The sequence below is a fragment of the Heloderma suspectum genome, chromosome 8, assembly GCF_057233095.1.
Source record: "Heloderma suspectum isolate Gila_16-S chromosome 8, 16-S_ref, whole genome shotgun sequence".
NCBI classification, from domain to species: Eukaryota; Metazoa; Chordata; class Lepidosauria; order Squamata; family Helodermatidae; genus Heloderma; species Heloderma suspectum.
Window position 1 is genome coordinate 46,142,533 of NC_139465.1, and position 13,060 is coordinate 46,155,592.

The following is a 13,060-nucleotide window of genomic DNA, read 5'->3' on the forward strand; positions in this document are numbered from 1 at the left end:
CTTTTCCTCTTTTCATGGAGAGAACTCAAGTGGAACACAAGGGGATAATTTGATAGCTCATTATCTGCCATCTATTTAAAAACGGACCAAAGGGCATTTAGTGCAGGAGATGCCTGGGATGATCGCTGCGTCATGTAGAGCCCGGAAACTTCTGTGAAGGAGCAAACTCAATCACAGGATAAAAGCTCGGTGTGAGGGAGCCCAAAGTCCCTTGAAGTATCCTAAGTAACTTAGGCTGCAATCCTATGCATGTTTAGACAGAAACATGTCCTACCACTCCCAGCATTCCCTAGCCAACTGCATTTCCCAGAAGAAATGACAAGAGACATTTGAACACTCATAAGACGATCAGAAAGAATGCCATTTTATTAGGACAATGCTGTGCTGGAAGCTACAATGTGCAACCCCCTGCTACTGGCAAGCGGACTACGCAACTTATATTTCACATATTTCAGGGGATTGTAATGCATTAATTAGATGTGAAAATGTGACAATCCACCAAGTTAATACTTCTGTAGCCAGATTAAAGCATACCATTTCTTTCTCACAATATCTGAAAGAATATCAGAGGTAGGGAAACGATTTTTGCCACATCGTCCAAGACTAGAACAAAAGGCACTGATGTTTAAGCCTCAGCCAAGCAGATTAGTCCTATTCTCCCCCCCCCCCCCCGCCCCTGCACTTAAAACAAGTTCCCTAGTGAGATTCTGGCATCTCTTTTTGCTTGACCCTTTGGGTACCTGCTAAACCTCTGCTTTTTCTCAATTGCACCTTCTGTATTAAACTTTTCCCCAAACTACCACGGCTCACCTTGATAAACGAGGAGACATTGACAACGGAAGAAACTATGTGGATATTTAAAGCAAATACACCGTTTACTCAACATTTGGAATGTTCAATAAGCCAATATTGTTTAATGCAAGGTTCCCTTGCTCTAAGGTTGGCTATCCCCTTGGATTTTAGCAGCAGTTCTTTTAAAGTCTCAGTAGAATGGATTTTAAGGGTACAAAGGTTTCTAGGCCCTGTTGTAAAAGGATTAATTTGCAGCCGCCTTTTCTTCTAATAGCACAGCATTAGAGACACCCTTTTGAATGGTTTAGCAGCCCAAGCCAATGAGATCCGTAGTCAGTAAGGTGCCATTCTTGGGACCAGGATATTCTACGAGACACCGGCTTGTCATCAGTCATGTGGGTTTTTCTACTTAGCTTCTTCATCTTTGTCTAAAGCCTCTACAGAGAGAATTTGTTCATCGCCTTTGGGTGTTGGACTCACGCAAATCAGAACGGAGTGATCGGAACACTTTGAGACAATCTTCTCAGTTCTGCAGTCATCGGACTTCCGAGAACCAGTTGGTGAACTATGACTGACTGGTGATTTAGGTAGAACTGGAGTGGAAGTGGCATCCTGAAAAAGAAAAGCATGAAGCTGATGGCCACCTAAGGGTCTGTGTTTACTATCTATATCTATATATATACGATGTCTGTCTCAAGTCTGGTTGGAAACCACAGCGATCTAGAAGTCCACCCTGTAGTCCAGGGATGGGGAACCTCTTTCAGCCCAAGGGCAGAATTCCATTTCCGAGAAGCTCTCAGGGGCCATGTTCCAGTGGTGGGCGGGGGCAAAGGAGGTGGGGCCAAAAATACAACAAGTGCGGGCACAGTTTAGCGTAAAGCTCTTACTGCTGGTAACTCAGCCTTAGGAGGGGCATCTCGGCCTTTTAGGATGGGGAGCCCCAGAGGCTGGACTGGGACCCCTGGAGGGCCGAATTTGGCCCCCAGGTCTGAGGTTCCCAACCCCTGCTCCAGTCCGGGGGTGGGCAGCTTCAGAGGTTCCGGGGGCCAATTTCCCACCCCCGGAAATGCAGTGGCAAAGAAGCCATATTTTCACTTTAAACCATGGTGTGTGGGATGTCTGTACCTTAATTGTGCTCCCTGGAGCCCCGGGAAAGCGTAATTATGCATTAGAACAAGGGGTGTGCTCTCCGCGAGCCTTGTTTTAAAGTGAAAATGCGGCTTTTTTGCCACGGCTGTGCTGCCAGGATTCAGCATCAATTCAGTGGCAGCAACTTGAGAGTGCTGGGGAGGCACAATAAAAGATGGGAGGGCCACATGCGGCCCACGGGTTGCATGTTGACCACCCCAGCTCTGATCTATGGTGTGTGGGGAGTCTATGTAGTTACTCAGTATTAAGAGAAACAAGTGAGAACTGCAACAAGATGTTGCAGAATATCCTGACCCTCTAACAGAAGTGCTCCTGTTCAGCATTCCGGACAACCAGCCATGCTTTCCTCCAGGATACTATAAGCTGTTAGTGATTCAAGCAGCCATCCCATTCTCCTCCTTCAGTTTTCCATTTTTCTTTTCCAACTGACACTCAACACTCCCTGCTCAGTCCTCACTGGGTTGTTTTTATTGGGGGGGGGGGTGTTGTCGTCCCATCTGGGTGTTTTCCTTTTTAAAGATTTGTTTCTACTTGTCATGGCTCCTGACCTGGAGTCCCACAGTGCTCTGAGGAAGACTCAGGTGAGGTTCAGGCCACTTTCCCCTGGAGAGAACCTTCAGTACCTTCTCCTGTGCCCTCCTGGCTGGAGAACATGGCCCTATCACCATCCTCACACGCAGAGGACAAGTCCCCAGCAGCCCACCCATCTCCTAGACCTCACAAAAGCCAAAGGATTTAGAATTAGGCAAGGTCCCTACAAGGACATGAAGGGAGGTGGGGCCTAAGGCAAGACAGGCCCTGCTGGCCTTTGTAAGACCTCAGAACACTTTGGCTCCCTGCTGAGGCAACGTTGTTCCATACCTCAGTCGCTGGGGCCGCTTTCCAGCTCCCGATGTCTGCTTCAACTGACCTGCCTCGACTTTGCCTGACTGGACTTGATCCTGTGAGCCTCAAGCCCCAGCAGAACAACACAGTACTCCCTCAAACCTCACGGATCCCTCAAGTATGCAGATATCTTCTGGTTTCTCGGTGGCCCTGTTTTGGCTCGATTTCTGTCAGCTCTGAGCACTGAGTTTGCCACTGGAGGGAGCGAGACGTTCTGCCTCTCTTTGTCTGAAGGTTCTACTTTCAACCACAAATGACAGGGCTGAGCCTTGGCATGAATTGAGCCCTGCCTAAGGGAAGGTGTGCTGCTTGTTTTTAATAGAGAAAAGTAAGGGGAACAAGACATGTGGAGGCAAAGTACACATCAAACACAAATGGTGTCACAACACCCACAAAGGTTCTTATCATGCCATTGCTGTGCCTCGTTTGCACACAGCTTCAGTGGCGCTGATGGGGGCTGATGACGATTTCCACTTGTAACCCTCACGTGTTTTCCCACTGCTTCTTCCATCTTCTTTCTTTCCGGAAAAATCCGTTGAAAAAAAGATGGACTAGCTACACAATGGCTTTTGACTGGTAGCGCCAGGAGCCGTGGAGCCGGGGCTCACAGGGCTGAAGGGGGCACTCTTATGAGCAGGAATGAGGACTGGAAGTGCCGCCCCTGCCCCTGGCTTCTCCACTGCCTTTGCGCTTAGCTACAATCCTCATAGTAGCTGGGGGGGGGGGGGAATTCCCAGGAACAATATATATATCAGTGCAGGGGCCTGCATTTTTCCACTCTCCTGGAGGTGTGGCCATGGGGACTGTCACGATGTGTGCCTGCACTCCCAGATTTCCCATAGCACTGCTGGCGCTCAGAGCCCTCTGCCCTGAAGCCCCCCGCTTTAAATGAAAAGCAGCCATGGGAGGCTGGGCTTGGAGGAGTGTCCCACCCTGTCCTTGCCAGTTGCTTTTTAGCCCGTCTGACTGTGATTCGCTTGTCGGGTTCCAGAGGTATATTTTAAAACATATTAGGGAACTCCCTAGCTTGTCTGACATCTCAGATCCATCTCCCCACGCTTCGTGTTTACCTGCATGGCCTTCAGCTCCTTCAGTTTCCATCGGATATGAGCCAGCCTTCCTTTGCCTCCCATCCTGCCCGCAGCAAATAGAGCCGCTTGAAAGAGTTTAGGGGTCCCAGCTCTTGGAGGAATTATAAGCACATCTTTTGGCATGCCTTTTTCATCTTTGGGTTTGCTGTTGCTTTTCAGCATTCTCCTAGAACAGAAAGTAAGAACAGTAATTATAAGAACATTGGAAAAGAGCTGTGCTAGACCAGGCTAAAAATCGATCTAGTCCAGCATTCTGTCCCCACAGTGGCCAACCAGATGGCTACTGAAAGCCCCCCAGAAGACATGAATGCAACAGCACCCTCCTACTCCAGTTCCCCAGCAACTGGTGTTCAGAGGCATGCAGCCTCTGATACTGGGGGCAATATAGAGCCATCAGGATGCTCTGACTTGGATTCCTGCATTGAGCAGGGGGTTGGACTCGATGGCCTTGTAGGCTCCTTCCAACCCTACTATTCTATGATTCTATAGGACTAGAAGCCATAGACAGCCTTATCCTCCATAGCTTTGTCTAATCCTCTTTTAAAGCCATCCAAGTAGGTGGCTACTAATATATACAGTGCTAGTGAATTCCATAGTTTAACTATGTGCTGTGTGAAGGAGTCCCTCCTTCTGTCTGTCCTGAAACTCTGACCATTCCGCTTCATTGAATGACCCCGAGTTTTAGTATTATGAGAAAGGGAGAATATCTCTCTCCGCTTTTTCCAGACAAAATGTGATTTTATATTCCTTTATCATATCTCCTTTACTCGCCCTTTTTCTAAGCTAAAAAGCCCCAAACACTGTAGCCTTTCCTCACAGAGGAGTTGCTCCAGCCCCTTGATCATTTCAGTTGCCATTTCCATCATCATTTCCAGCTCTACAATATTGTTTCTGGGGTGCAGTGACCAGAATTGTATGTCGTATTCTAAATGTGACCGCACCGTAGATTTGCATATTGCTATTGATATGATAGGACAGGAAGGCCTGGCATGCTATGGTCCATGGGGTCACAAAGAATTAGGGATGTCAGAGAATTCCGCCACGGATCTCGGGGAGGCCGAATGCCAGCGCATTCAGCCCCCCGAAATCGGTGGCGGGACGGTCACCCGGCCCCCGGGACGAGACTTACCTGGGGTGGATCTTCCTGGCGGCGGCGGCTCCGGCGGCGGTTCGGCAGCGGCGGCCGGTCTTCCGACCGGCTGCCACTGCTGCCATTTCCAGTTAAAAAAACAAAAAACAAAATGTGATAGGCTACGTAACGATTTACGTAGCCTATCATGGCTAAGTTTAAAAAAAAAAACATGATAGGCTACATAAATGTTTACGTAGCCTATCATGGCTGACTTAAAAAACACACAACAACAACGCGCATACGCAAATGGTGGCGGCCATGGCCGCCGCCATTTGCGTTCCTTATTTTGGCACGTCTTAGTCTACGTCAAGATTTACGTAGACTAAGACGGCGGAAATAAGGGGAACGCAAATAGCGTAGTGTCTGCTATGCTATTTGCGTTCCCCTTATTTTCGCCATCTTAGTCTACGTAAATCTTGACGTAGACTAAGACATGCCAAAATAAGGAATGCAAATGGCGGCGGCCACGGCAGCCGCCATTTGCATACGCGCTTTGTTTTTTGTTTTAAGTCAGCCGTGATAGGCTACGTAAACATTTACGTAGCCTATCACGGCTGACTGCAGGGACACAAATGGCGGCGGCTACAGCTGCCGCCATTTGCGTCCCTGCTAGCTAGCGGCCAGATGTCTGGCTGCTGGCGGAGCTGGCCGGCGGCTCCGCGGAATCCCTCCCTGCGGAGCACAGCCGGCCGGCCAGGATTCCGGGGGGGGGGGGGGAGGAACGGAGCACCTCCCCCCCCATCCAGGATTCCGGGTGGAGGGACGGAGCGCCTCCCCCCTCACCATCAACATAATCCGCAAAAGGTAAGTGCCTTTCGTACATCCCTACAAAGAATCGGACACGACTTAACGACTGAACAACAACAATTGATATAATATTGGCAGTTTTATTTTTGATTCCTTTCCTAATTAAGCCTAATGTAGAATTTGCCCTTTTCACAGCAGCCACACACTAGGTTGACATTTTCATCGAGCTGTCCACCACAACCCCAAGATCTCTTTCTTGGTCAGTCACCGCTAGCTCAGATCCTATCAGCATATATGTGAAGTTAGGGTTTTTTGCACTTTACACTTGCTTACATTGAACCACATTTGCCATTTTGATTCCCATTCACCCAGTTGGAGAGATCCTTTTGGAGCTGTTTGCAATCACCTTTTGTTTTAACCACCCTAAAAAATTTGGTGTCTTCAGCAAACTTGACCAACTCAGTAATTCCAGGTCAGTTATGAACAAGTTCAAAAGCATTGAAAACAAGCTTAAAATTCATTAAATAGCTAATAAAAATACACTGAATGATACATATAATTCGCTTTTTTCAGCATAACATGAACATGAGGGAAGCGTGAATTATGAAAGAAACATATTTAGGCAGAGTTCTAACATTGTCTTTGGTAGGCATCCCTAATATTGAGCAACCATCCTTTCTTGATTCTGTTCTTCCTGTCTCCACAACCATTTATTTAGAGAGCCTTATTATTGTGGAACATAAGCTTAAACCTCAGAGTGAAGAACAGGGGAAATCCCAGTTCCAGTGGCCAATACTTAAAACAATATTTAAAACAAACTTTTCCCATCTGTGTCTACCATTTTTAGAGAAAAGGGGGAGATTATTAATTTAGTTTGTACCCAGATCTAGCATTAACTCCAGGTGGTTTGAATCACACTTCCACAAAGGGTTTCCTGACTGATATGAAGAAGAGAGAAGGGGCCCTAGTTATGCAATGCCTCTGTCATGATGACATGAAAATAAAAGAAAACTAAGAAGATGGCTAGAAAATGGGATTTGAAAAATCTGTTAGTCAAGAGAGTTGAAGTTGTTGTTGTTCAGTCGTTAAGTTGTGTCTGACTCTTCGTGGCCCCATGGACCATAGCACGCCAGGCCTTCCCGTCCTCCGTTCTCTCCCGGAGTGTGCTCAGGTTCATACTCATTGCATCGGTGATGCTATCTAGCCATCTCATCCTCTGCCGTCCCCTTCTCCTTTTACCTTCAATCTTTCCCAGCATCAAGGTCTTTTCCAGGGAGTTTTCTCTTCGCATTAGGTGGCCAAAATATTTGAGCTTCAGCTTCAGTGTCTGTCCTTCCAATGAGCACTCAGGGTTGATTTCCTTTAGGATGGACTGATTTGACCTCCTTGCAGTCCAGGGGACTCGTAAGAGTCTTCTCCAGCACCACAGTTCGAAAGCATCAATTCTTCGGCGCTCAGCCTTCCTTATAGTCCAGCTCTCACAGCTCTCACGTTACTACTGGGAAAACCATAGCTTTGATTAGACGGACCTTTGTCGGCAAGGTGATGTCTCTGCTTCTTACTATGCTGTCTAGGTTTGCCATAGCTTTCCTCCCAAGGAGCAAGCGTCTTTTAATTTCATGGCTACAGTCACCGTCTGCGGTGATCTTGGAGCCCAAGAAAATAAAATCTGTCACTGCTTCCATTTCTTCCCCTTCTATATGCCAGGAAGTGATGGGGTCAGATGCCATGATCTCAGTTTTTTTTAATGTGGAGTTTCAAACCAGCTTTTGCACTATCCACTTTCACCCTCAACATGAGGCTCTTGAGATCCTCTTCGCTTTCTGCCATTAGGGTGGTATCGTCTGCGTATCTGAGGTTGTTGATAATTCTCCTGGCAATCTTAATTCCGACCTGTGATTCACCCAACCCGGCGTTTTTCATGATGTACTCTGCATATAAGTTAAATAAGCAGGGCGACAATATGCAGCCTTGTCGTACTCCTTTCCCAATTTTGAACCAATCGGTTGTTCTATGTCTGGTTCTTACTGTTGCTTCTTGGCCCTCGTACAGGTTTCTCAGGAGACAGGTAAGGTGGTCTGGTACTCCCATCTCTTTAAGAATTTGCCAGAGTTTGTTGTGATCCACACAATCAAAGGCTTTAGCATAGTCAATGAAGAAGAAATAGACGTTTTTCTGGAATTCTCTTGCTTTCTCCATGATCCAGCGAATGTTGGCGATTTGATCTCTAGTTCCTCTGCCTCTTCGGAACCCAGCTTGTACTTCCGGTAGTTCTCGGTTCACATACTGCTGAAGCCTAGCTTGTAGGATTTTGAGCATAACCTTGCTGGCATGGTGAAATGAGCGCAATTGTGCAGTAGTTTGAACACTCTTTGGCGTTGCCCTTCTTTGGAATTGGAATGTAAACTGACCTTTTCCAGTCTTGTGGCCACTGTTGAGTGTTCCAAATGTGTTGGCATATTGAGTGCAGCACTTTAGCAGCAGCATCTTTTAGGATTTTTTTATTTCCTTCTCCTATTTAATGACCAAACTGGTTTCAATGCCAAACTCAGGTGTGAAGGTGGATCGAAATGGTTCCAGATCAGCAGTGTTCTCCAAGTTGACTAGGCACCCCCACCCCCCGAGCACCTTGCTGTTACACCTGGGCCTGGTCTCCATCCGTCTTTATGGTGGAAAAGGGCATCCTCGCTTCTGTAGCATGGCAGGGCTGCATTCAGCATATTCGCTTGTTAAAAATGTAGAATCAACTTTGAAAAAGAGGTCACAAAATAGAACTGAGGGAGGGCGTATCATGGTCCTTGTCAAGGAGGTCCTTGCAGGAGCACACTCTACCCAGCTCACTCTTACTTCCCCAACCTGGTGGCCTCCAGATGCTTTGGACGACAACTCCCAGTATTTCTGACCATTTGCCATATTGGCTGGGGCTGATGGAGTTGCTATTCAAAACATCTGGAGGGCACCAGATGTTGGGGAAGGCCGCAATGTAGGCACTGCCATGCAGAGTGAGAGCACATTTCACCAGCAAATTACACAGACAAAATGAAATTTCCCCAGCAACAGACATGCTACCTCAGGGCAAGTTGTCCAGCCAAATGAATCACCACTGTGTAAAGACATCTGATTCCACTACAACAAACACACGACACCAGTAGGTCATCCTGTAACTCACCTGGCCTTCTTCCGCAGCAGTTTCTGAGACTCTGGATAATGCACTAAAATTTCATTCAAATCTTTCTTTTCCAAAATGAACAGGTTAGTAAATCCATGTGCCACAACATTGGCTGTGCGCCGATTTCCACCTCCCACGGCCAGCAAACTAATAAGAAGAGCAAAAACATCATACCAGGCACCCAATATGGTTTTCATAACTCATCATCTGCTATTTCACAGAGTTGGATGGCATGCTTGACTTCCATGCTTTTTCCCAACATCATCCCAGTGGGATAAACCATTCCCCTAGGAAGCCCAAGGCCAGTTTCCTCCCCAGATTGCCCATTTTCATTGGCCTGACCTTATTTCTCCAAACACAGATCCAGCTTTCAAAGTCACAAGCACTGTTTTCCCATCAGGTCCTCCAAGCACCTGGACTTGTCCAACTTGAATGATATACATCTCTCGGCCGATTTCCCCCTCAAGCAAAAATGAGAAAAAGTTTACTTTTGTTAAGGTGTGTTCATATCAGAACAATACAAAAAGGTTTCTAAACAGGAGAATGACCTGAGTGCCTTTTTCTCTTGAACCACTTAAGCATCTTAAAACTTGCTTGTCTATTCTAAGATGTACCCTGTAGCTGCAACTTGGTTATACCCTTAAAAGTGCCCTAAACGTAATTTAAAATAATAAAACAATAATAACTTGGTGTTGTGCAGATTTCAACCAGTGCCTGTCAATCTATTGCTAGGATGCATAAGTGTAGAAGCTTTAGCAGCAGAAACCTTAATAGAGGAAAAATAGCAAAGAGTCTTTTGGCACCTTAAAGACTAACCATTTTATTCTGGCCTAAGCTTTCATGGACTATAGCTCACTTCATCAGATGCATGGAGTATCAGTTGTGGTGGGGAAGGAATTATAAACAGTGAGAAGGAAACAGGTCAGAAGGAAATTAAATGCAGAAAGTACTGATTATGAGAATCACATGATTAAACAGTAGTCTGCAGTGTCGTTATTGCTGATAACACAAACACCCTGGCATTAGGTAAGTCAAGTAACACATGTAGTATGATAAAGATCCTTTATCCTGATCAAAGCCTTTGATAATAGAATTAAACCTGTTCCTGACTTCTAACTCAGCTGTCTCTCACTCTAATGTCCCATTGAAGTTTCTTTGCTCCGCAATGGCCACTTTAAGATCAGTGACTGAGTGTCTTGGGAGGCTGACGTGTTGCTCCACTGGTTTCTGAATATCGCCATTTCTGATGTCAAATGTGTGTCCATTTATTCTTTTCCATAGAGACCGGCCTGTTTGCTGTATATAGAATTCAGAAGGACACTGTTGACAGAAGACGGCATTTAGCCAGCAAGAGCCAGTGTGATGTAGTGATTAGAGTGTTGGACTAGGACTTGGGAGGCCTGGGTTCTAGTCCACGCTTGGCCATGAAGCTCAACTGGGTGACTTTGGGCCAGTCATTCACTCTCAGCCTAATCTACCCCACTGGGTTGTTGTGAGGATAAAAAGAAGAGGAGGGGGATCACATCTGCTGCCTTGGGCTCTTTGGAGAAAAGGTATGATATAAATGTACAAATAAAAAAATTTGTGAACTGCCCAGAGACCTTTGGCTATTGGGCAGTATAGAAATGAAATGCCATGAAATAAATAAATAAATAAATAAATAAATAAATAAATAAATGGCACAATTCCATGCGCATTTAGACAGAAGAAAGTCCTACAACTCCCAGCAGTCCCCAGCCAGCATAGCTGTCTGTCTAAACATGCATAGGATTGCGCCCTAAATATCTCACATTGGGAGATGAGTGAGTGAGCCCCTAATGTTGTGGATGATGTTACTAGGCCCTATGACTTTGTCTCCAGAGGAGCCCTGGGGACACAGCTGACCTCTGGGCTTGCTGCAGGGCGTAGCCCCTGTGTCCTCCAGTCTGCTGCTGCTTCACCCCTGCGTGTTTTGTCATTCTTGAAAGAATGTTTCCACGACGCAATGCCAGTCGCTCAGCCGTTGTGCAGAGGACGATGATGTCTCTCAAGCCCACATAGCTAAACAGGTTTGGCTGTGTGGCGAGATCAGGAAACTTGGGGCAGGCATCAAGAGTAGGCATGGATGGGCACCTGCCGAGGGCAACAATGCCAAAGGGGTCGGAAAAAACAGCCGTAAGGCTGGAAACCAAAATCAAAAAAGGGCAGCTGCACCCATGGAATCCCCAGCACGTTCCACAGGGGTCTTTATCAAGGGAAAACCGCTCAGAGGCCTTTCTGGAGGATTCCCTCTCCCTTGCTTCTTTTTTCCCTTGCTAGAGACCCGCGTCGGGAATTCCATTGGTGCAGCTGTCCCTTTTCATGTTGGCACCTGCGGAGGGCCCACACACAAAAGCCCCTTGGAGGTGCTCCTGTCTGTCGTTGCAACCCCTTGTTCACCTGCTTCTCGTTCTGACCCAAACCATGGCTGTGGCGAGGGGGAGGAGGGGGAGGTGCCGCGGCCTGCCTGCTCCCTGGCTCTCTGCCTGTCGAGGAAGCCAGCGGGAGCGGTGATGAGAGCGGGGGAGCAAGAGCAGCTGGGGACCGTGGCGGCGAGAAGGTGGACTCACTGAAGGAGGGGAGCCCATGCAGGGTGACTTGTCCGAGGCCCTCCAAAACCTGGAGATGACACCCAGGAAACCAGACCGCTTTGCCTACTCTCTTCTCCCCAAGCTTCTTGCTGTACAATGATGTACATAAACACTGAAATCAAGTCCAGAAATCCCCCACAGCCATTTTAACACTTTTTCGTGTGGCCCTACCCAAGAATCACTGAATAAGGGGGTGGGGGGCACATATTAAAAATGACCAAATGTTCATGAAGCTCTCCCCTCACCCTCCAGGTCAGCTGAGCACTGCTTTGACCGTGCTTGTTACCTTCTTGCACACGTAGTCATTCGGTAAATACACAACAGATCTGAGCCGCTTCAGCATGTCGAAAATCATTTGCCGGTCACAACCCTGAATCGAAAGAAAGGGGGAATCATTTGGGTTGTGCAAGCATGCCATGGTTTAAGGGAGCTGCGCTGTGAGGAGACAGGCAGTACCTGAAAGAGCGGCACCTTGCTAACGATGTCATAGTTCACATCGACAGCAATGTCCAGTTTCATCTTCTCAGGCAGTTGCATCAGCAGCTCCGATTCATCTGTAGCACAGGAGATGTAAGGGAGAGTTCAGTCCAGGGGCTGGCGGCCTGGGGCCTTTGGGCACATGCAGCCTAATTTTGCAGACTGACTGAATCCTAGAGGAGCTGGAAGGCCCCTGAGCCCATCGAGTACAGCCCCCTGCTCAGTGCAGGAATCTAGCTGAGAGCGTCCCTGACAGATGGCTGCCCAGTCTTTGCTTGGATATCTCCAGGACAGAGAGCCCAACACCTCCCTCGGCAGCTGGTTCACATCCAGCCGATGTTTTCCCTGATGTTCAACTGAAATCTGCCTTCCTATAACTGCAGCCGGTTATTCCGTGTCCCACAGTTCTAGGTGACAGAGAACAGGCTGCAGCCTTCTTCTGTGTGACAACAACCCTTCAGGAACTTGGAAAGTGCTATCATATCCCCGCTCGGTCTTTTCATGCATCCCTCAGCCCCTCTGCCTGCAGTCAAGAGCAATCTGTCTCTTCATTGCAGCCTACTGCATGGGAAGGAAGAGGGAGGGAGGCAGAGAGAGAGGAGAGAGAGAGAGAGAGAGAGAAGGACGTGGCAGAAGGAGGAAAGGGTGACCCACCCACTTTGGGCTCTGGCCACACTTGCCACCAGCTTTGGCCTGCCCACCTCTGACATGCAGCCCCCAACAGGTTACCCATGGAGGACTGTGGCCTTTAAGAGAAGAAAGGTCGCCCACCCTTGGCTTAGCCCACACAGGCATTCCGAAGCGCGTGGCCTCTACCCACAAAGAGGCAGCGTGGGCACGAGCTCCGCCCCGCCCCGCCCCTGCTCCTGTCGCCCCCCGCGTGCAGAGGGCGGCTGTCTGGAGCGGGGCGCCTCCTCCCTCCCGGGGGGCTCTCCGTGCGGAAAGGAGCCCTCCAGACCTCAGGCAGGGGCGCTGGGGGAAGAGGCGGCTCCCCGTCGCGCACAGTCGC

At 48.1% G+C, this 13,060-nt stretch overlaps 1 protein-coding gene across 1 annotated transcript in view; it reads right to left on the reverse strand.

Annotated features, from left to right (window-relative positions):
* Positions 1-331: 331 nt before the first annotated feature.
* CNGB1 (cyclic nucleotide gated channel subunit beta 1) overlaps positions 332-13,060 on the reverse strand; it is a 34,650-nt gene continuing 21,921 nt past the window's right edge. Inside the window, exons 13-18 of the mRNA XM_084812275.1 lie at positions 12,031-12,128; positions 11,861-11,944; positions 9,308-9,426; positions 8,966-9,112; positions 3,897-4,083; positions 332-1,404 (exon numbers count right to left, since the gene is read on the reverse strand). Coding sequence (XP_084668401.1) covers positions 1,198-1,404; positions 3,897-4,083; positions 8,966-9,112; positions 9,308-9,426; positions 11,861-11,944; positions 12,031-12,128 — 842 coding nt within the window. The 3' untranslated portion in view covers positions 332-1,197. The remainder of the gene's footprint in view (positions 1,405-3,896; positions 4,084-8,965; positions 9,113-9,307; positions 9,427-11,860; positions 11,945-12,030; positions 12,129-13,060) is intronic.